Source organism: Eptatretus burgeri, chromosome 4 (genome assembly GCF_056783735.1).
Source record: "Eptatretus burgeri isolate ZD-2024b chromosome 4, Ebu_testis_v1, whole genome shotgun sequence".
NCBI classification, from domain to species: Eukaryota; Metazoa; Chordata; class Myxini; order Myxiniformes; family Myxinidae; genus Eptatretus; species Eptatretus burgeri.
The window spans coordinates 4,514,416-4,536,303 of NC_140964.1; the positions used below are offsets into that span (position 1 = coordinate 4,514,416).

The window sequence follows — 21,888 nt, forward strand, 5'->3', positions numbered from 1 at the left end:
ATCATGTTATTCATGTATTGTAACATCATATTATTCATGTATTGTCACATCATATTATTCATTTATTGTAACATCATATTATTCATGTATTGTAACATCGTATTATTCATGTATTGTCACATCATGTTATTCATGTATTGCCACATCATGTTATTCATGCATTGCCACATCATGTTATTCATGTATTATAACATCATGTTATTCATGCATTGTCACATCATGTTATTCATGTATTGTCACATCATGTTATTCATGTATTGTCACATCATATTATTCATGTATTGTCACATCATATTATTCATGTATTGTCACATCATGTTATTCATGTATTGTCACATCATGTTATTCATGCATTGTAACATCATGTTATTCATGTATTGGCACATCATGTTATTCATGTATTGTCACATCATGTTATTCATGCATTGTCACATCATGTTATTCATGTATTGTCACATCATGTTATTCATGCATTGTCACATCATGTTATTCATGCATTGTCACATCATGTTATTCATGCATTGTCACATCATGTTATTCATGCATTGTCACATCATGTTATTCATGTATTGTCACATCATGTTATTCATGTATTGTCACATCATGTTATTCATGTATTGTCACATCATGTTATTCATGTATTGTCACATCATGTTATTCATGTATTGTCACATCATGTTATTCATGTATTGTCACATCATGTTATTCATGTATTGTCACATCATGTTATTCATGCATTGTCACATCATGTTATTCATGTATTGTCACATCATGTTATTCATGCATTGTTACATCATGTTATTCATGCATTGTTACATCATGTTATTCATGTATTGTTACATCATGTTATTCATGTATTGTCACATCATGTTATTCATGCATTGTCACATCATGTTATTCATGTATTGTCACATCATGTTATTCATGCATTGTTACATCATGTTATTCATGCATTGTTACATCATGTTATTCATGTATTGTTACATCATGTTATTCATGCATTGTTACATCATGTTATTCATGCATTGTTACATCATGTTATTCATGCATTGTTACATCATGTTATTCATGCATTGTTACATCATGTTATTCATGCATTGTTACATCATGTTATTCATGCATTGCCACATCATGTTATTTTGGTCTATGTTGACCTCAAAAAGTGTTGGTGGTTGAAATCAGTAACTTGATTTGCAAATAATCTTTAAATTTCTATTCAACACGATGAAAATTGAGGATCTTAGAAAATTCGAATGTTGACCTTAAAAGAGTTTCCGCTTTATCACGTGGTCATGTAAAATGTGGTGAAGTTTCAATTTCCTCCACTAAATGGTTTTCGATGTACTCTCTTCACGAAATGCAGACACGTAGACGTACAACATTCAGTACGTATGTACGCGACTGATCACACGACCCTGCTTTTCGCTTTGCGAGCACAGGATAATGAGTTTGTCAAATTGTAGACAACTTCTTCGATGCACAAATAAATTGATCTTCCACGTCCACAAATGTTAGGCAGTGCTCCCTCCGGTGGGAACGAATCAGAGTTGCACGATCTTGTGAGTTATTTATGGATAATGCGTCGATCGTTGAATATTAGCAAAAACGAACAAAAAAAGGGAAAACTTTGGCACTTCGGTGGAATTTCTTTTGACAGCCATTAATTAGACGTATTGGCCGATGTATATTCCAAGTTTCAGCTCGTTTCAATGTACAGCCTTTGAGATATGAGCGCCAGCACATTTCGGGCATACGGACAGACGGACAGACACCAACGTGAATTTCGAGGGTTTCCGTTAAAAACTCAAGAATGCCGAAACGGACGTGTCTGAAATTTGGAACATATTACCTCGACGTACAAAGGATTTACTTCTGAAAGGTGCATCCGATTTCATCCAGTAGAAGCCGAGAAACGAATTTTCAGTCGTTGTGTTGAAGTTGCATACAGAGAAACTGTTCGATATAAAGGGAGGGACGCTTCGTGCTTCCCTTGATTGTCACATTGTGTTATTCGTGCATTGTCATTTACATATATGGCTTTAACTTATATATCTTACACATTACGACGCCTGCGACAACTACTACTACGACGACGACGACGACTCCAACTACTGCTACTACTTTCCTCCTATATATCACTACTACTGCTCCGTCTACTGCTCATCCTCCGACTTCGAAGACTCCAAGTTAATAATTAATGTGATGGCCAGGCCTGACATACGACCAAAGGTAACTTTGACATGAATTTGTTATTTGTTCAGCGATAACTCGCCTACTCTTTGCGAAAGACACTGTGGGATCTTTAACACTCACCATCGAATGCCTGCAGATGGGACACCCAGGTCAACGTCCCTCCCAGGGACAGCGTATCCTGTTACCTCCGCCATCGAAGGTGGACGGAGATTGTTTTCACCCGTTTGTAGGTTTGTCTCTGTTTACGAGCAGGATTTCTCCAAAAGTTGTGGATGGATTTGGACGAAATTTGGTGCTCAGTTTGGTTGTGTGACAAGGACGAAGTGATTCGATTTTTCGCGAAGGACCAGATCCGGTCGGATACGAGAATTAAAAAAAATTTTTTTTTGAATGATTTCCCACCATTGAGAGATGGGGACAAAACGATACATCGCACGACATTTCAAATCGTTGAAGATGGATTATGACAACCACTTGGTGGATGAGTTGGGTGGTGACAGGAACAAGCTGATTTGTTTTTGCTTGCGCAGATCTGGCCTATCGGTGGGATGCAAAACCGAAATTGTTCTGCCTGGCGGAGCTACGCGCTCCACCGAAAGCCGCTACTTACCGCCACCCATCGAAGTTGGAGGGAGGTTATGTTTTCACCCCTGTGTCTGTCTGTCTGTCTGTCTGTCTGTCTGTCTGTCTGTCTGTCTGTTTGTCTGTTTGTCACCTACAGGTCACAATTTTAAACCGATCGACACAAAACTTCACCACATCGTGGAGTTTGGCATCAGGAAGAAGCCTATTGTTTTTGAGGTCAAAGGTCAACATCGGCAAAAGGTCAACAACTTGGGTGAGATTTCTAAAATTTCATCCGATTCACTTGAAATTTGAAGAGGATTTCTATTTCAGGTCACTGAATACAACGAGCCAATTATTTTTGAGGTCAACATGGACCACAAGGTCATTATAGGCCAAAGGTCAACAACTTGGGTGAGATTGCTAAAATCCTCAAATTTCATCCAATTCACTTGAAATTTGAAGAGGATTAATATTTCATGTCAATTAATTCAACCAGCGAATTATTTTTAGGTCAACACCGGCCAAAGGTCAACAACTTTGGTGAGATTTCTAAGATCCTAGATTTTCATCCCATTGGCTTGACATTTGAAGAGGAGTTGCACATCAGATCACTGAATTCAACCAACAATTATTTTGAGGTCAAACTTGTTTTATGGATTTTGCAAGTGTCGTGCTTTGCACGATGTCTTTTTGTGATTCTGTCTGTCTATCACCTACAGGTCACAATTTTAAAGCAATCTTCACAAAACTTCACCACATGGTGGAGATTGTCATACGGTAGAAGACTATTGTTTTTGAGCTGAAAAGGTCAACATAGGCCAAAGGTCAACAACTTCGGTGAGATTTCTAATATCCTCAATTTTCATCCAATTGACTTGAAATTTGAAAAGGATTTATATTTCTGGTAACTGAATTCAACCAGCCGATTATTTTTGAGGTCAACATCGACCAAAAGGTCGATATCGGCCCACGGGCAACAACTAAGGTGGTATTTCTAAAATCCTCAATTTTCATCCGATTGACTTGAAATTTGAAGAGGATTTACATTTCATGTCACTGAATTCAACCAGCCAATTATTTTTGAGGTCAAATATGTTTTATGGATTTTGCGAGTGTCGTGCTCTGCATGACGTCTTTTTCTTGTTGGTTTATTTTTGTGCAGGATATCTCAAAAAGTTGTAGATGGATTCAGATGAAATTTGGTGGAGAGGTTGGGCGTGTGATCAGGACAAAGTGATTATATTTTGGTAAAGATCCCGATACTAGAATTTCACAAGTGATTATTTAGCATTGAGAGATCGGGCCAAAAACGATATGTCGCACGATTTCTCACAAAGTTGTTTACGGATTCCAAGGAAACTTGGTGGACAGGTTGGTTGTGTGACAAGAGAGCAATTGATTCAATTTTGGTGAAGATTTCGAATCTGAGTCTGGATCCAGACAGAAATATGTGCTCTACTGAGTGCCCTTCTAGTTTGTAAGGTAACACCCTGTATGCAAAACACCAGGATGGCAGTTTATAGCCTGGTCGAGATTCGAACCCAGACTACACGGCTCAGAGGCCAGCGTGAATACCCTTAGGCTATCTCATGAGCCCTCTTGTATTATCAAGACCTTATTAAGGTTTTGGTGCGTAACCTCAACGGCGGTTTTACCTGTGGAACATTGGATCATTAGAAGCATCACAAGGATGCATTCGATGGACAGAATGTAATAGTGATGAAACCGTGCAATCAGATACGAACCACAGCTGTTTCCCGCACCTTCTTCTGTCTCGGTGAAATGACATTATCAGTTATATGATACGGACACAAGTATGGGCGTTTCTCTCTCCATTATAACACATACATGTCCTTTGTTTAAGGCTGGGTCATTTCCAGAACACACCATGCAATGCACCGTTTGGCGTTGACACCAATGTACCTTGTGCTCATCACCTTGTCATACACATTTTTTTCAAAATCTTAATGTTTAATCACAAACGTATCCCCTCATCGCAATGCTTAATTGTTGTTTTAAATGTAAAATGCTAATGGGACTAAACATTAGAAAATGCGTCATGGTGTCAATGTATGGCACCGTCGACGAGACGTGATGTTAAGCGGCGCACACGCCCACGGTTACACCTGCTCGGCAATCCTGAGTGTAGGCCTACACACGCTTGGTAGTGGCCGAAAGCTGTGTTAATAATTTAGTATTACCCTGCCTTCCTTTCCTTCACTGTTTTCCTTGCCTTCCCAGGCTTTGAATCAGGAGCGAGACGCGCCCACAGCGAGCACAGCCGGAGCTGCGTTGCGGACCCTCTTCTCTCCAGATCATTGTCCGTACCAACAGCCATACCCGATGGCGCTGGGCTGATCACTTTTGCGCAAATAAAAGTTGGGAAAGTTTTTCGGTAAGACGTAAACTCTGCATTGTTCATTTGTCTTTCTCTGTTATTTTGAATCAAAAAATTTTTTTTCTTATTCCCATCTCGGTCACGCATTCACCAGTTTGAAAATCAGCACTTGCTAAGTTGCAATTGTGCGTAAAACTCCTGACATTTCTTAACGTTCAGTGCTTTAAATGACACGGTGGACGGATTATTGAGCATGTAATGCGTTGTGTCGTTTGTCGTGCGTTTCAGGACGCCGCGCGTACTGGGGTGCAACGTGTGCGGCGGAGGGTCTGTCGCCTCATCGAGCCTGTGGGGCATGCGCCGCAGTGACGCTGCTATGGAAGCCTCGTGCACTCTCTGGCCAAGTGCGTGATCGTCCCTCATCGAAGTCGCCCACCGGGATCCCTGAGCGATGGCTGAGACGGAGACACCGTCCGACGTGGACAACGGCTTCTTCCATCGCCTCACGCCAGAGTTGCTTGCGACCATTAAGGACAGGGCGGCGAAGAACGGAGTCGATTCCAAAGTAGGATACCCTGCAAAAAACCTACAACCGTTGAACTATCTGGAATCCGAAAGGACATTGCCTTTCCTCTACGGTGACGTGCCGAAGGAACTCGTCTCGGAACCCCTGGAGGACCTGGATCCGTATTATGCCAAGGAAATGGTACAAACTCCTCTTTCTGATGTTATTACGATTTTAAATGTTAATTAACGATATAACGTGGTGCAAAATTCCTCTTAGTGACAGTAACAATGGAGTTAAGGACGTGATGAGGTGACATACCACCAATTGATTTGTTCTAACGTTAATTTCGAGAGGCTCATTACACTGAACGGTGCCACGACATCATGCCACAGAATTCCCACATAACAAGGCAGGTGCGTTTCTGTAACTTTAACACTACATGTTCCAGGAGCGATCACTTGGCTAACTTTCACCACCTTGTAAAGGCTAGGAAATAACAAATTTACGAGGTGCTTTTAGGGTTCCATGCTATATTATTAATAAAGCACTCATGGAGGGCATTAAATTAGCCCTGTGCATGATGTATGACGTCAATGAGATGTTTCTCACTCTATTTTGCAGACGTTCATCGTGGTGAACAAAAACAAAACTCTCTTCAGGTTGAATGCCACGAACGCCCTTTATATATTCAGTCCCTTCAATTCCATAAGAAGAAAGGCCATCCAGATCTTCACGCATTCATATCCTTTGATTGCAATATGTCCGCTGTGTTCATCCCTTCATCGTACGCGAGTCTGTCCGGAGAATTCGTGTTTTACTTTGATTCGGCGACGAATTTGTCCCGCCGGTTGCGTCATGACCGAGGGCGCGGTTGTGTTGCTGATGCAGTGTCCCCATTCAGGCTGCGGTGTGGGGTTGGGATTTGGCTGCAGGGCTCTGGCACGCCAGTGGGCTCACCTTTTTGAAGGACACAGTGAGATCTTTAACGTGCACAAAGAAATAGCTAGCACGTGGGACAGTCGGTTGAACTTAATGATTCATGACTGCACTTGAAACAGACAGATTTTGTTTTTTTTTGGATGAAATTAGCTCTGTTGTTGTATCACTAGGTGCTGCCATTTGGTCTACATCTCGCTGTTGCTCCGCCTTCGGAGGGCGTGCTAAATTTGATTGGTCGAAACAGCGTAAGATTTTTTCCCAAGTACTGCTAAACTGAAGGTTTTTTTTTGGAAATGCAAACAATGTGATCTGTGTTCTGCATTGTTGAAATATATAATTCAATTTAAATAAAACAAACATTTTAAAGGTTGTAGAAAAACCAAAAAACAAAACCATTGAATCGGAAGTTCATCACCGCCGATGCACCATCTTTGACACCACCTGATTTAACACATTAAGTTATTTCTTCGTGCCTGTTGTTTGTGTCCTTTGTGATGTCCCGAAAAACAGTAAGTTTTCTGTTTGGAATGATTTTTCAATTTTGTTTGCCAGGCAGAGTACAACAATTACCTTACTCCTTCGTGCGAATGTGCGCTCGGGACGACTCTCCGTACAATTTGTCAATTTCAGAGCCGGGGTTCTGCTCAACCGCAAGTTCGTGTTCCAAATCATCTTCCGATTCATGTTCTACGGGGTTCGATGTATAAATTTCAATTGAAATTAAGTAGTTCCTCGATCATAGTCTCACGTCTGTCAGTAGACAGACGGAGTGAACCGATTGCTTTACCCTGAATTTGTGCTACACGTGCGGGGGTAATCGTAACCTTAACCTGCAGCCGCACCTTCTTCACCTTGATTATCATGGGGACCATAATCACCAACTGCGTGTTTATGGCCATGAACAGGGAGAACAAATACATGGAGTGAGTTGCACGTGAAAGTGTCTTTTGTGTTATTCTTATTCATTGTTTATGGCATCATACTTGGAATCGCCATCCATGTCGGTGAACGTAATTATCTAATGATGAAAATTACAATTGTGGTTTTATTATTTACTTTTATGCTCGTGTCTTTTTTTCAGATACGTTTTCACCGTCATTTATACCATCGAAGTGATCATAAAAGTGATATCCAGGGGATTTATCCTCGGAAAATTTACCTTCTTGCGGGACCCGTGGAACTGGCTCGACTTCCTTGTTGTTCTGATGACGTAAATGACGTCCTTCATCCTTGCACGTTTACCGGTGGTGTGCACAATGAAAATTTCCATGATTGTGTGCATTGAAAGTTAGTTACACTTGTTCTCTCTTTCATCCTCATGGAAGGTATTTGACCGAGCTCATGGACATGGGAAAAATTGGAGCTCTGCGATTGTTTCGAGTCCTGCGGGCTCTCAAAACCATCTCCGTAATTCCTGGTGCGTATGACACACAAAGCCATGCTGAGTTGACCAATTTGACTGTTAACACTATAATATAATAGGATTAGACCCATATTTTAATAGGGGTTAATATGTTGCACAGTCTTGCTTCCATAAATGGAAGTTTCCTTGCATGGAAATGATAATGAATGACTTTGTAAGCATGGAAAACTTCTCTTCTCGAGGAATATTTTCTTGTTCTTAAGTGAGACCATCATGCCGAGATGTTTGCTCCCCTGGATTCCATAGCCATGCAGCCGCCACTGCTCTCTGCCCAGAAATCGCACATAGATATGAGCGAATGGTTATTGATGCCATCGGATAATGCATCTCTTTTGGAAAGCATTTGAAAGTGACATGCATGTATTGTGGCCGTTCACATTGTTCTTTACTCGTTTGGAAAATAGCACAAACAGATGTCATCAAACAATTTCGCTCTGACGTAATAACCTGTACCTGTGTGTCAATTTTGAGCAATTGCCTAATTCTCAATAATTGCAGAAATTGTGAGGAAAAGGGACATAAAAAGCAAATGGTATGGGAATTCCACCCATTGATTGTATTAAAATGAACAGCACAGAGTGCAGTCACGTGTTGATCACTTACCCTGTGATTTGATTGCATCAGACTCGGTGTGTAATGAATGGTTAGAGCATCCACTCTGAGTCTGGGAGGTCGGTGGTTCAAACCACGGCTGAGTCATCCCAAACACTTAAAAAATGGTACGTGCTACTTCCTTGCTCGGCATTCAGCATTTAAAAAGGATAGAGCGGGGACAATCCCATTAGGCTGGCATTGATGAGGAGGAGAAAATTAATCCTCAGGAAATGCCCTGCTGATTCCGGTGAGAAAGGAAGCGCCATTGTTGAGACGTACTGCTGGTACCCAGAAATAATGTGAATCCAATAATGGCTCCCATGATTCAAATACTTCTTGGCAAGCATTCAGAAAGTAACATTTTGACTGCTGAAGGACAGTCCATAGGAATAATTGTGACAAGATGATATATTCCAGTTGGAGTAAGACTGTGTTGGTGGTGATGAGGTTGGGTGGTGGTGTGAAATGAAACTGTCGCTGCTAATAATATAAGTGGTTGAGGTATAAAGCCACAACTCCACAAAGGCGATGTTAAGGTGCTCATGTTATGTTTTCTTAAGAGACCAAGAGGGACCCGCAGAAATTGCGCATAATGTAAAACGTGACTTCAAGTCCTCAACCTCCTCTCCCAACCCTAAGACTTCAATCTCCTCCCCGCTCCGGGTTTTAACCCCCCCCCCCATCCCACACCTCCTCCACCACAATAGCTTCATGCAAAGTTGTCTATGGTACGAGGCATTATGGACAAGGCCCACTCAGTGCAGGAGGAAGTTTACGAATGTGATTCTCTTGCTGGATTAAACGTCAACAAAATTCGAACGCAGGAAATGATCATTACTAATTAGGCCAAAATCTCGTTTCAGATATCAAGGCAGAACCATGTCAGACCAGCACGTACTCATGGAAATTCCACGTGATGTAAAATATGATGTCAACAATATTATGCAAAGAAGAGCTAAATACAGTGCATCATGGAAATTTAATATTGTCTCGCTATGTACTCCATAACGATGTTGCTCGATTAAAGCCCCTCTCCCCCCACCCCAACTGAAGGTCCTCAAACCCTCTCCACCTTCTCCAAAGCCTCAACCTCCCTCTCCTAACTCTGTTCCATCTTTGCTCCCCCACCCCTCCCAACTTTCCGTGTTTTCCTCCCCCTTTCTTCCTGTTCTTCTTAGCAAAAGGCCATTGTTAAATCGATCATTACATATTTCTTCATTACCTCATTGAAATGTTGGAATGATTAACTCTTTCTCCTCCCCTATGCACCTTATTATTATGCCATTACCAACTTCATGGACACCGCAATCAAACAGAAACAACTCGGTTCCTATACATATCACGGTTTATTACGGTCATTTGTCCAATTCACAATCTCACCACATATGTGCCGATTCCCTGAAATTGCAACACTTAAATGATTGTGAGCAGCCAAATCATGCTAATAAACAACCCTGAACCAGTTATGTTATTCGTGATATATATATATATATACATATCCACATCGTTAAAAGTATATAATGACGGATGTTTTAATTCATATTGAAATTGCATGATTCTTGATTATAAACAGTGCAGAAGGAAGGTAAATTATTGAACACATATAAGGACATTGGTAATGGTAAAAATTATACACAACCGGAACTCCTCGGACAAAGACCTTCACAAGGATATGGGGTTTATGGTCACTGGTCGAGTAGTTTCAGAGAAAATTGTCAGAAAGACCCAGATACATGCATACATACAGTACATATAAATAAACATATAGAATTAAATACATACATATAAACATAGGATTATAAAAACATATATAACCAGATAGATTTATATACATACATACATATAAACATATGGAATTATAAAAACATATATAACCAGATATATATATATATATATATATATATATATATATATATATATATATATATATAACCAGATATATATATATATATATATATATATATATATATATATATATATATATATATATATATATATATATATATATATATATATATATAACCAGATATATATATATATATATATATATATATATATATATATATATATATATATATATATATATATATATATATATATATATATATATATATATATATATATATATATATATATATATATAACCAGATATATATATATATAACCAGATATATATATATATATATATATATATATATATATATATATATATATATATATATATATATATATATATATACACACACACACACACACACACACATATAATCATGTAGAATTATATAAATATAAACATATATGTATATATATACATATAGAATTATATACATATAAACATATATGTATATATAAATATATATATATATATATATATATATATATATATGTATATATAAAAATATATATACATACACACATATAAACGTATATAATTTCATACATACATACATACATACATATAGAATTATGTACATACATATAAACATTGAGAATTACATACATACATATATAATTATATGCATACATACATATAGAATTATATACATACATATCAACATATATAATTACATACATATCGAATTATATACATACATAAAAACATACATACATACATACAGTATATAATTATATACATATATATATAAACATATAGAATTATATAAATACATATAAACATATAGAATTACATACATACATATAAACATAAAGAATTATATACAAACATACATACATTCATACGTTTACATATATATATATATATATATATATATATATATATATATATATATATATATATATAATTATAAACATACATTTAAACATATAGAATTATATACAAACATACATACGTATATATATATATATATATATATATGTATATATATATATATATATATATATATATATATATATATATATATAATTATACACATACATTCATACATATAAATATATATAATTACATACATTCAAAGCCTATAGAAAGTCTACACCCCCTTTCAAAATTTTCACCTTTTGTTGTGTTATAGACCGGAATGAAATTGCATTAAATCAGACTTTTTCCACCTGTATTTATACGTCGTTTCCCACAACTTCCAAGTGAAAAACAAACTACAAATTTCAGAAAATTAATTACAAATACTAAACTCGAATATCTTGGTTGGATAAGTGTCCACCTCCCTTATAAACGCAATTCAAAATCAGCTCAGGTGTAACCAATCACCTTCAAAATCACACACCAAGTTAATTGGCCTCCACCTGTGTTAAACTGTAATGATTCTTATTGTTTTCGAATAAAATCAGCTGTTCCGATAGATTTCCTTTTCTGGGCAGTGCATTTCATAGCAAAGACAACGATGAGCACCAATGAGCTTTCAAAAGACCTCTGGGATAAGGTTGTGTAAAGGCACAGATCAGGGGATGGGTATGAAAATATTTCGCAGGCCCTCAGTATCCCTTGGAGCACAGTCAAGATGATAATCAAGAAGTGGAAGGCATATGGTGCCACCAAGACCCTGCCTAGATCAGGCTGTCCCTCTAAACTGGATGACCAAGCAAGGAAGAGCCTGATCAGCAAGGCTACCAAGAGGCCAATGGTAACTTTTGAAGAGCTTCATGCTTTTATGACAAAGACTGGTCACTGTGTGTATGTGATAACAATATGCTAAGCACTGCAGAAGTCTGACCTGTACGGAAAAGTGGCAAGAAGGAAGCCATTATTCAAAAAAGCCCACCTTGAGTATCGTTTGAGATATGAAAAAAAAAAAAACACTCCGGAACTTCTGAAGCCATGTGGCAAAAAGTTTTGTGGTCTGATGACACCAAGATGGAACTTTTTGGGTGAAATGCAAAACGTTACTTTTGGCGCAAACCCAACACAGCACATCACCCAAAGAACACCATCCCTATCGTGAAGCATGATGGTGGCAGCATCATGGTATGGGGATGTTTCTCATCAGCAGGGACTGGGGCACGTCAGGATAGAAGTGAAAATGGATGGAGCAAAATACAGAAAACTCCGAGAGGAAAACCTGCTGCCCTCTGGAAGAAAGCTGAAATTAGGACGGAAGTTCACCTTTCAGCATGACTACGACCCGAAGCACACAGCCAAAGCTACACTGGAGTGGCTAAGGAACAAAAAGATAAATGCTCTTGAGTTACCCAGTCAGAGCCCTGATCTAAATTCAATCCAAAATCTGTGGCATGACTTGAAGATCAACACTCCCCACGCAACTTGACTGAGCTTGAACAGTTTTGTACGGAAGAATGAACAAATATTGCCCAATCAAGGTGTGCAAAGTTGGTAAAGACCTGTCCCAACAGACTCACAGCTGTAATTGCTGTCAAAGGTGCTTCCAGCAAGAATTAACACAGGAGGGTGGACACCTGTCCTTCCAAGATATTCGAGTTTTGTATTTTTAAATTAATTTTCTGAAATTTGTAGAATTTGTTTGCACTTGGAAATTGTGGGCTATGATGTATAAATAAAGGTCGAACAAGTCTGATTCAATGCAATTTAAATCCAGGCTATAAGGCAACAAAAAGTGAAAAATTTGAAAGGGGTGTCGATTTTCCATAGGCGCTGTACGTACATACAAACAGAATAAGCATATTATTGTGTACGAAAGGCAGTGTTTATGTATATATTTTGCTGAGGACCTAGCTTTAAATATAGGAGTCAATGTTACTCGAGGAATAGGAACAGTGGACATGCAGATGCTTTAAAGCTCGTGCTGAAGAATCACTGTTTGACAGCTGAGATAGTGAATATGTCACAGTAAATATACAACATGTACAGTGAAGCATCGAGGAGGTTCAGGCCAAGTTTGGGACCGCATCTCAGCCAATAGTGTCAGTGATCTACGGAAAATGAGTGATGCCCTTAACGCTGACAAGTCGAGGCAGTTTTCTGAAACATCATGCATTTCCCGCAGGGACATGACTCATTAAACAAGACAATGGTTCTAAGCAAACAGCCAATGTGCTGAAATAATGTCTCAATGGAATTGAGGCTGAAGGAAGCCTACTTTGTAAGCCTACTGACCTGCGTTGCTCGACCTGCACATTCTCCAGATGTGAACATTAATGGGAGCGTTTAAACTTGTCTAGAATACAAGAAAGTGAAATGATGAGCAAAACGACTTGGCGGTTCCATTCTAGGAGGTCATGTTTGGAACAATATTGCACAATTGTTCAACATGGTGGTAAGAAAACAAAGTGTAATGATTTGTGTGAGACTAAGGGCTCGTGTACTAATTACAAACAATTTGTACAACCCATTCGCTTTTCTTGTATTTATCCATTGTACAAATAATACTTTATTTATGGAGTTGTAATAACCTTGCATGTGATTCGATGCTTGTATCAACATCCGTCAGTGGTCTTCTGCCCAAAAGACAGGTTAAGCGCAGCCAAAGCATCTCCACGGCAGGAACTTGGTGGTTTGCCTTTGCCTATCCAGTGGTAGTCAGGGCAGGGACTTGAAATTTGTTCAGGATGCTGGTGATAGCTCGCCTACTCTTCGTGAAAATACAGTGGGATCTTTAATGTCCAACTAATGCGAGCAGGTGACATAACACTTTACCTGGGAAGCGCCGATCCGACAGGATGTTATGCGGACTAGATGGTTCAAAGGCAACCTGTGTACCATCCTGTCGGATAATACTGAATGTGCGTAAGCCTGGTGTTTTCTTAGCGGTTCGGGTGACTGGCTTGGGATCTTAGGGTCCTAAGTTCGAGTTTATGTTGCCATTGAATTAAAAACAAGTGGGGTAGACTCAGCCTGTCATCCTGCTGAGGTTGGTGAGATGAGTACCAGTGTACTGGTTATGGGAGCATTGCATCAGTGGCACAGCCATGCCCCCAGCCGATGACGCTACCTGCAGTCCCGTGCTCCATACGAAGGAGGAGGAGGAGGACAATGTGCGTATCACTGTTGTTCCATAAAATCTTTCCATTGCTGTGAATGTAAACGCTATTGTACTCCAAAGGTGAACGAAACATTCCATGAAGGGAGGATCTCTTGAGAATTGCACTTCCTCACGATGGTGATGCGGTGTGTATTGTGCAGGGTTGAAGATCATTGTGCGAGCTCTGATCCAGTCGGTAAAGAAACTTTTAGACGTCACAATACTCACCATCTTTTGCCTCAGCATCTTCGCCCTTGTGGGTCTTCAGCTCTTCATGGGGAATCTGAAGCATAAGTGCGTCCGATGGCCACCACCGTGGTGCACCAATAAAGAAAATGTCACGTGGGACAACAAGACCGAATATTATATCCGGAATGAGGGTACGGCTTGAATATCGATGCGATGTCCGCATGATTCTTCCTTTTCTCACCATACTTTGTAGTCGCTTTCATTGTTGTCGGTTGTGTTGAATTGTTCTGTCCGAATGTTGCAGGTAATTACTACAAACTGAATAATGTTTCGTTACTGTGCGGGAATTCCTCAATGGCAGGGTGAGTATTGTGCTGATGATATCTATCTCTCTATCTCTCTCTCTCTCTCTCTCTCTCTCTCTCTCTCTCTCTCTCTCTCTCTCTCTCTCTCTCTCTCTCTCTCTCTCTCTCTCTCTCTCTCTCTCTCTCTCTCTCTCTCTCTCTCTCTCTCTCTCTCTCTCTCTCTCTCTCTAGAGATTTTCCGTGTTCGGTTGATGCCTCCGTGACGGAATTTTTTTTCACTCCTCAGGCAATGTCCAGAAAACTACTTGTGTTTGAAAGTGGGAGAAAATCCCGATTATGGATACACCAATTACGACAATTTTGGTTGGGCCTTTTTATCATTGTTTCGACTGATGACACAAGACTACTGGGAAAATCTCTTCCAGAAGGTAAGTTTTGCTTGGGTAAGTAACTTCCCTGATCGAAAACAAAATGTCCTCCAGATAGTAACCTGCAATACGGGACTTTCAAAATGACGTCATCTGCCCCCAGAATGTTCGGCGCGCATGCGCAGAAACCCCAGGACACTGGGGTCATCAGGGTAGCAGAACGCATGTCGTGTGTGTTTGTCTGTGTGATAAGGATTGTAACATTATATGGCTCACAAACTTCTAAAAGAAGCCAAAAAATACTTGGAAAAAGTACGAAAAAGCACGTGGAGAACTTTCTCATCTCCCCGGACTGGCGTCTGCTCGTACTGCAAACTCCAGACCATGTGGGCGGGTGCAAGGCCCGAGTGGACGGGCGTGTGCTGCACAACCCCCGATGGATCACGACCGGTGAATGGACTGCGTGTCTGGATTAGGTGCTTCTGAACACCAATGGGAAGGACGTATGTATGGCTTGTGAATGTACAGGGTAAGATTATAAAGATGATACGTACAATTAATCATGTTGGGAGGTGGTTTGGGGGTTGTGGTGGGGGGGGGGACTACAGGAGCTGTGAGGGGCTGTTATAAATATATTGTTTGTTTGGTTCTGGGGCCAAAAGAGAGATGAGACTGGATTTTTGCATCGATTGGTGAAAGTTGAAGTGTGTGTATGTGTTCGTGTGTGTGTGTGTGTGTGTGTGTGTGTGTGTGTGTGTGTGTGTGTGTGTGTGTGTGTGTGTGTGTGTTATATACACTGCTGCTGCTCACTTGTACTCACACGAAATGGTATGGCCCGGCACCTCTCATCCATGTAAACTTATCATATTTCCTATAATTCCATGAGAATGATTTGCATCCAGGAACAGAACAATTATGGTTAACCATCCTGAAATTTCCACTCTTTCGTTTAAATGCTGAAGATTATGTTTAAAATTATGATTTGAATCACAGAATTCTCAATAGCAATGGCAGGTTAAAGCTGTCCGGTGAGCTGAACCGAGTCGGTGTAAACACGTACACAGCACATGCGCAAAGCCTCGTTTAGCATTCATTCGTCATTTTGAAAGTCCTGCGTTGCAAATGGAATCGTGCGGCAATGAAAGACTGCTTTTCGAGGAATTTGATGTCATTATTTTGATAACGCTGTGAACAATATTCCGGTGATGTGACATCTATGCCCACAGACGCTGAGAGCTTCTGGGAAGGTTTACATGATTTTCTTCATCATGGTGATTTTCTTGGGCTCCTTCTATCTGATCAACCTCATCTTGGCAGTGGTAGCCAAGGCGTATGAGGACCAAGAACGAGCTTTGGAAGACGAAGAGGCAGAGGAAGAAGCGGAATCTCAGAATATGCTGGAGCAGCTTAACATCAAAGCAGATGATGAAGAATTTCAGGATTGTCTTCGTTCACTAGCAAGTAACACAAACTACACTCGTAGATTGCTTCTGGCCCCTTGCACTACCGGAAGGAAGTATGCTCTGGATGATATTAGCCATCATGTGGTCATCTTAAAAGGACAACCAAATGTAGCTTTTGCCGCAAAGACCGATGAGAGATGGAGTAGTTCTGATGAAGGCGAGGTCACGTGCCAGAGTTTGATAGTTACCGCAATACCAATGATTGATCTCAATTCTAACAGGTCCGACGACGATGAAAGGGATGCTGTCTGGATGAGCTTTGTTTGGCTGAAATAAATTTTGCTCCAAATCCAAATAAACTTTATCTCTCGTTTGCGAATCATGGAATAGTAAAACAGCTCGGTCTCTTACGCATGTTTGTCTGAGGTTTGATTCGCATTGGAATCAGGATCTGACTGTAACTTCCGCTGCAGGAGTTCCTGCTCGGGTTGTTGTCGCACCGAAGATACGTTAAGGTGGTTGGCCTACCTGGAATGCTCTCAGGAAATTCCAAACTTCAGATTTGGGTATAGGACTGACCACCACGTGACATTTGGACCCTTTATTGTATATAACCACTTTATAACAATGATCCTCAGTCGTGCAAGAAGCATGAATTGTAATACGAGTTCCCTTCTCAGGAACTTCAACGTTAGCCCATCAAACCCGACGCTATTATTACCGGTTGATTGTGCAATACTGAGCGTCTTGCAAGGAATCGGCATGTACCATTTTTTACAGTCTTTGTTCGAGTCAGCTGGTATTCGAATCACTGCCATGCCAGACCAGAGCAGACTCACGAACCATTTTGTCACCGAGTCTGGTGACCTGGAAAATAAATTTCAAAATTTACTGGAATTAGGTGTTTAAGTGTTGTCTAGTATTAAATAATTTGTTTTGAAACAGGATAATGCATAGGTTACTTCTTTAATTATCAAAACTGTGTCCATGGCCCGATGGAGGAGCTTGTGCATGCATCACATGCAGAACAAGGACATCGGGAGGCATCATTGAGTGCACCTTCACAGGAATTACAGTCGACAATGCAGGACACGTGAACATAGTCCATTGGGATCGTAAAATCGGAGCTACGTGTTCAGGTGGAATACCAAATTGGCTGATCAAATGCACCAAACGATTTCAGTAATTTTTTTGTTGAAATATTCTTGTCTTTTGTGACTTCGCAGGAGGAAAATTCTTCCAGAAGGAAAAGTGGCAAGTCGAGGACCCAATCTGCAAGTAGTGCAGGCAGTAGCATGAAGACGCGGAAGGGTCAAAAGGCTATGGAGAGAGACGAGGGAGACGGTCAGAGACTGCGGAGCAACACCTGCGAAACACCTCAATTTACATCCAGAAAGATCTACATGCTTGGTCCAGAAGAGAAGACTGAAAAGTCAGAAGTGAGTAATGTTACATGAGATGAAAACTTTACAGATTTGTGGATATCTTACAAAGATACTGATACACGTGTGAAAAGCACCGTTCCGTGCATGAACCTGCAAGATAAATGAATAAGTGAGTGGGTAATCCACTCATCCATCCATTGGGACCATACTCTGGACAGAGCGTTGTTGCTGCCTAAACAGTCTCCTTGGCTATCGGGTACAATCCTGGACGGGTCGCCACTCCGACACAGGGTACCAGCATGCTGGCACTCATTTTGCCGCCCTCGGAAGGATGACAGGTAGAATAAACCCCACCTGGTATTAACTCAACAGCCGAGGGGGATTTGAACTCAGGATCCTCGGATCCCAAGTTCACCACCCTAACCATTAAGCCAACACCAGGAATGATCCACTCATCATGGCGAGAAAAAAACACATTTATCTTTGCTGATCGTTCTTCTCTCTTATTTCTACTTTATTTTCTTTCTTCTTTTTCTGCAATGAATTGTCTGCCAATGAAGGTTTTTTGTTATTGTTGTTTTCAGCATCCTTGCATTTACGTTGTCTAATGGCAAGTCAGGACCATAGTTTCCCAAGCGACATTTTAACCATTTAGTCTTGTTCGTGATGCCTGAAGGCACGTTCACCGGGTGTTTATTGTAAGGACCAAGCATTCTGGCCCGAGGGCCAAGGTGCACGCGTATTGTTCCGACACGCTTTGTATGACTGGGTACCTTGGTCTTTGGGCTGACGTTTTGTGTGCTTACTTTTGTCCCAGTGTTTGGAATCTTTTTTGTACATTTTATTAAAAAAAATACCTTTCTAGAAAGACAAATAGTGCTGTTCAAGACTGCAGGTGTTAAAGCGACCTCATGAATATGTATGTCAACATTGTACAGTGCACCTTTTGGGTGGCTGTCCATGTGCCTGGTGGTAGTTTCATGATTAAGGTGGCTGGCTTGGGATCGCAGGGCTCCGAGTTCATAATCCTGCTTTGCCCTCGAATTAATACCACGTGGGGTTGATTTGGCCCGTCATCCTACTGAGGTCGGCAAAATGAGTAGAAACTTGCTGGAATGATAAAGCATTTCGAGTATCCTGTGTCGGAGTAACGACCCGTCCAGAATTGTGCCCAATAGCCCTGGAGACTGCTTCGGTAGCACCGACGCTCTGTACGGAGTACGGTCCCGATGGAAGGATGGTCCGTAGTATTGACGTGTGGAGACCTGTATCATGAGAGCATTTATTTTTGGGATCAGTGGTGCAATGTAGAGGAATTACCTGTCGTTGAGAACGTTCTCATCGACTTGTGGGTCGAGCAATGATGATGACATCTATGTAGCATGGCATGGCGCATGTGAATTTGAGTTTGGCGCTTCCATTGTGGATTAATCCAACCAAATGCATTGACAAATCGGTTAATGAACCCATATTGCCTTGTCCTTCGTATTAGGTCTGACGGTTGTCTCAAAAGATAACCTCCAGACCAGATTGGGGATATATTACTTAGGAATGGCAGACTTTGGTGAAACATGTTCATGGGAAGACAGTCGTTCGCTCATTGCCGCGCATGGAAGATTTGTTCCTTTGCCCGACACTGCACTCCCCTCCTTTTACAGTCACTGCTGTCCATAGTTCTTTCACGCACCCCAAAACGCGACAGCATCTCCAGCGTGTTCACATTCCCAGAGGATAGCGTCTCCTACTCAGCGACCGGTCTGCAGATCAACAGGCATCACAGCCTACACGAGTTGTCCATCCAGCCGGCGCTCGAGGGAAGGTTGAGCAGTGTGACGAGCCAGCACAGCGAGAACGTCAACCTGAAACCGGTGCATCAACTATCCGTGGTTCGCATTTCCCCTCCGACTGCCATGTGTGATAACATGCAACCGCGTGATTGTTCTTTACTTACAAATTTCAGACACGATTTTAAAACGATAAATTCACTTCTCTCGTTTGCATCAATGGTCAACGTCAGGGACATACTCGGATATGTCCAATTTGGAGAAAACGCATGCGTTTGGTTAAAAATCTCAGGACAAAAATGAAATGTTTCTTTAATCATTGTGGATTTTCACCGAAACGTCTCTGTTTATGTCTATGTTAAAGTACAACATCCTTAAATCCACTTATTTATCTTTTGTGATTCGTGGTGAACCCTTGATGGTGTTTGCAATTCCTTTGGTGTTCGTGCTCAGGGACATCGTCGCACAAACAGACCCAAGACGTGAACAAAGTGATGATGTCTTCAAGATGCCATTCGAAAATAGTAGGCCATTGTGTGCCGATATATCCTGACCGAATTCCAAAATTGTTTCCCTAATCTATGAGGACACTGCATCGCCGGCATATCCGCACTGTCAGATGGGATGCAACCAGCATATTGAATCCACAATTGCATCCCATTAAAATATGCATGCGCTGGATGAATAGATATACTGAGAGGTAAATGAGGATTTGTGAGAGGGTGGGTCACACGAGGAAGAACCGGCTGAAATTCATTGCAATGACGTCGAACGAAACGCAACCACGCTGAAATCATGAGCGACCTTCTCTTCCGCAGGAGAACGACGGCATGAGAAGGATTCGATCGAGTTCCATACAACTACCTCCAGAAATTTTGCAAGACCCAAACACCAGGAAGAGAGCTCTGAGCGCTATGGCCGGTAAGGCAGCAAACACGGGAGTGGTAACGCAAACAGAAACTGTACCCAATGCACTCAGAAACCTGGACAAATATTTGATTTGTATTTTGCTTAAATGAATTCGTTTTTCAAAGCAATCAAAAGCACCATATTGTACAATCGAAAAGCTCGAGTCTCTCGGAAAGGAAACTCCACCATTTTAAAGATGTCCTTTGTTATTTTGGAGAGGCCTTCTTTGGCACCATTAAGCATTAATATAGCTTTTAGCATTGTGTTGCAGCAATGTTTGCACGAGCTGGAATTGCCATGCCTCTCATGCGCAGGTCTGAGTGCCTCAAAATGGCTGCTTTGCTGTGTTACAGAGAGATCAAAGCCAAAATGCTCTCCTTACTGGAAATCCTTCGCACTGAAAGTTCTAATCTGGGAATGCTGTCCACAGTGGCTTCGCATCAAGGGCTTTGCAAAGATTGTGGTCACCGACCCATTCATGGACCTTACCATTACCATATGCATCGTTCTCAATACCCTTTTCATGGCAATGGAACATCATCCCATCTCTCCTGTCTTTAAGGGAATCCTTTCGGCGGGGAACACGGTAATATTAGCGTGTTGGGAGGGGTTGTCTGTGATTTCGTCCAGTACTCGACCGTGTCGTTCAACGAGTATCGTCTCGATAGATGAGCTCAAGTTGTTCGAAACGTTTTTCTTTTATTACATTTAACAACATGAGTCGACCTGCTTGGAGTTCCCATTTGAGCACTAGCCTTGTGAAACTGCGATCCAAAAAAAAATCAGATTGCACACTATTTTGGTGGCCTGTTGTCCCCTCATGTCCTTCTCCGTACTGTGCAAGTACCACGTTCTTTTCTAATGTCCTTGTACTGCAGGTGATAGACACAAACCAAACCGAGTTTTGAACATGAGAAAACAACATAAAATCAATACAACATAATGGGGGTAATATGGAGCCTTGCGGAGCTTTCCAGGTACCAACCAGCCATTGGCGAGATGCGTTATACAAGAGAAAGTTGCTAAAGAACTGAGAATAAGGTTGCTCAAGATGGTACGGCACCTGACATTGGA

General features: G+C 40.8%; 1 protein-coding gene and 1 long non-coding RNA gene across 3 annotated transcripts in view; both read left to right on the plus strand.

Annotated features, from left to right (window-relative positions):
* The first annotated feature begins 3,476 nt into the window (after window positions 1-3,476).
* On the plus strand, window positions 3,477-5,552 carry LOC147027369 (uncharacterized). The gene is made up of 3 exons (XR_015057018.1): window positions 3,477-3,597; window positions 5,002-5,155; window positions 5,387-5,552. It is a non-coding gene; the product is annotated as an uncharacterized LOC147027369 (long non-coding RNA).
* A 1,809-nt stretch (window positions 5,553-7,361) lies between these two features.
* Window positions 7,362-21,888, plus strand: part of LOC147027370 (sodium channel protein type 3 subunit alpha-like) — a 126,918-nt gene continuing 112,391 nt past the window's right edge. The window contains exons 1-11 of one of the 2 annotated variants that reach the window (XM_085876721.1): window positions 7,362-7,468; window positions 7,627-7,755; window positions 7,871-7,962; window positions 14,633-14,851; window positions 14,965-15,022; window positions 15,252-15,393; window positions 16,560-16,790; window positions 17,963-18,175; window positions 19,780-19,989; window positions 20,724-20,826; window positions 21,168-21,400. In XM_085876721.1, the coding sequence (XP_085732847.1) occupies window positions 7,407-7,468; window positions 7,627-7,755; window positions 7,871-7,962; window positions 14,633-14,851; window positions 14,965-15,022; window positions 15,252-15,393; window positions 16,560-16,790; window positions 17,963-18,175; window positions 19,780-19,989; window positions 20,724-20,826; window positions 21,168-21,400 (1,692 nt within the window). In that variant the 5' untranslated portion in view covers window positions 7,362-7,406. Of the gene's footprint in view, window positions 7,469-7,626; window positions 7,756-7,870; window positions 7,963-14,632; window positions 14,852-14,964; window positions 15,023-15,251; window positions 15,394-16,559; window positions 16,791-17,962; window positions 18,176-19,779; window positions 20,008-20,723; window positions 20,827-21,167; window positions 21,401-21,888 lie in introns of both variants that reach the window. The other variant, XM_085876722.1, reaches the window with a different exon arrangement.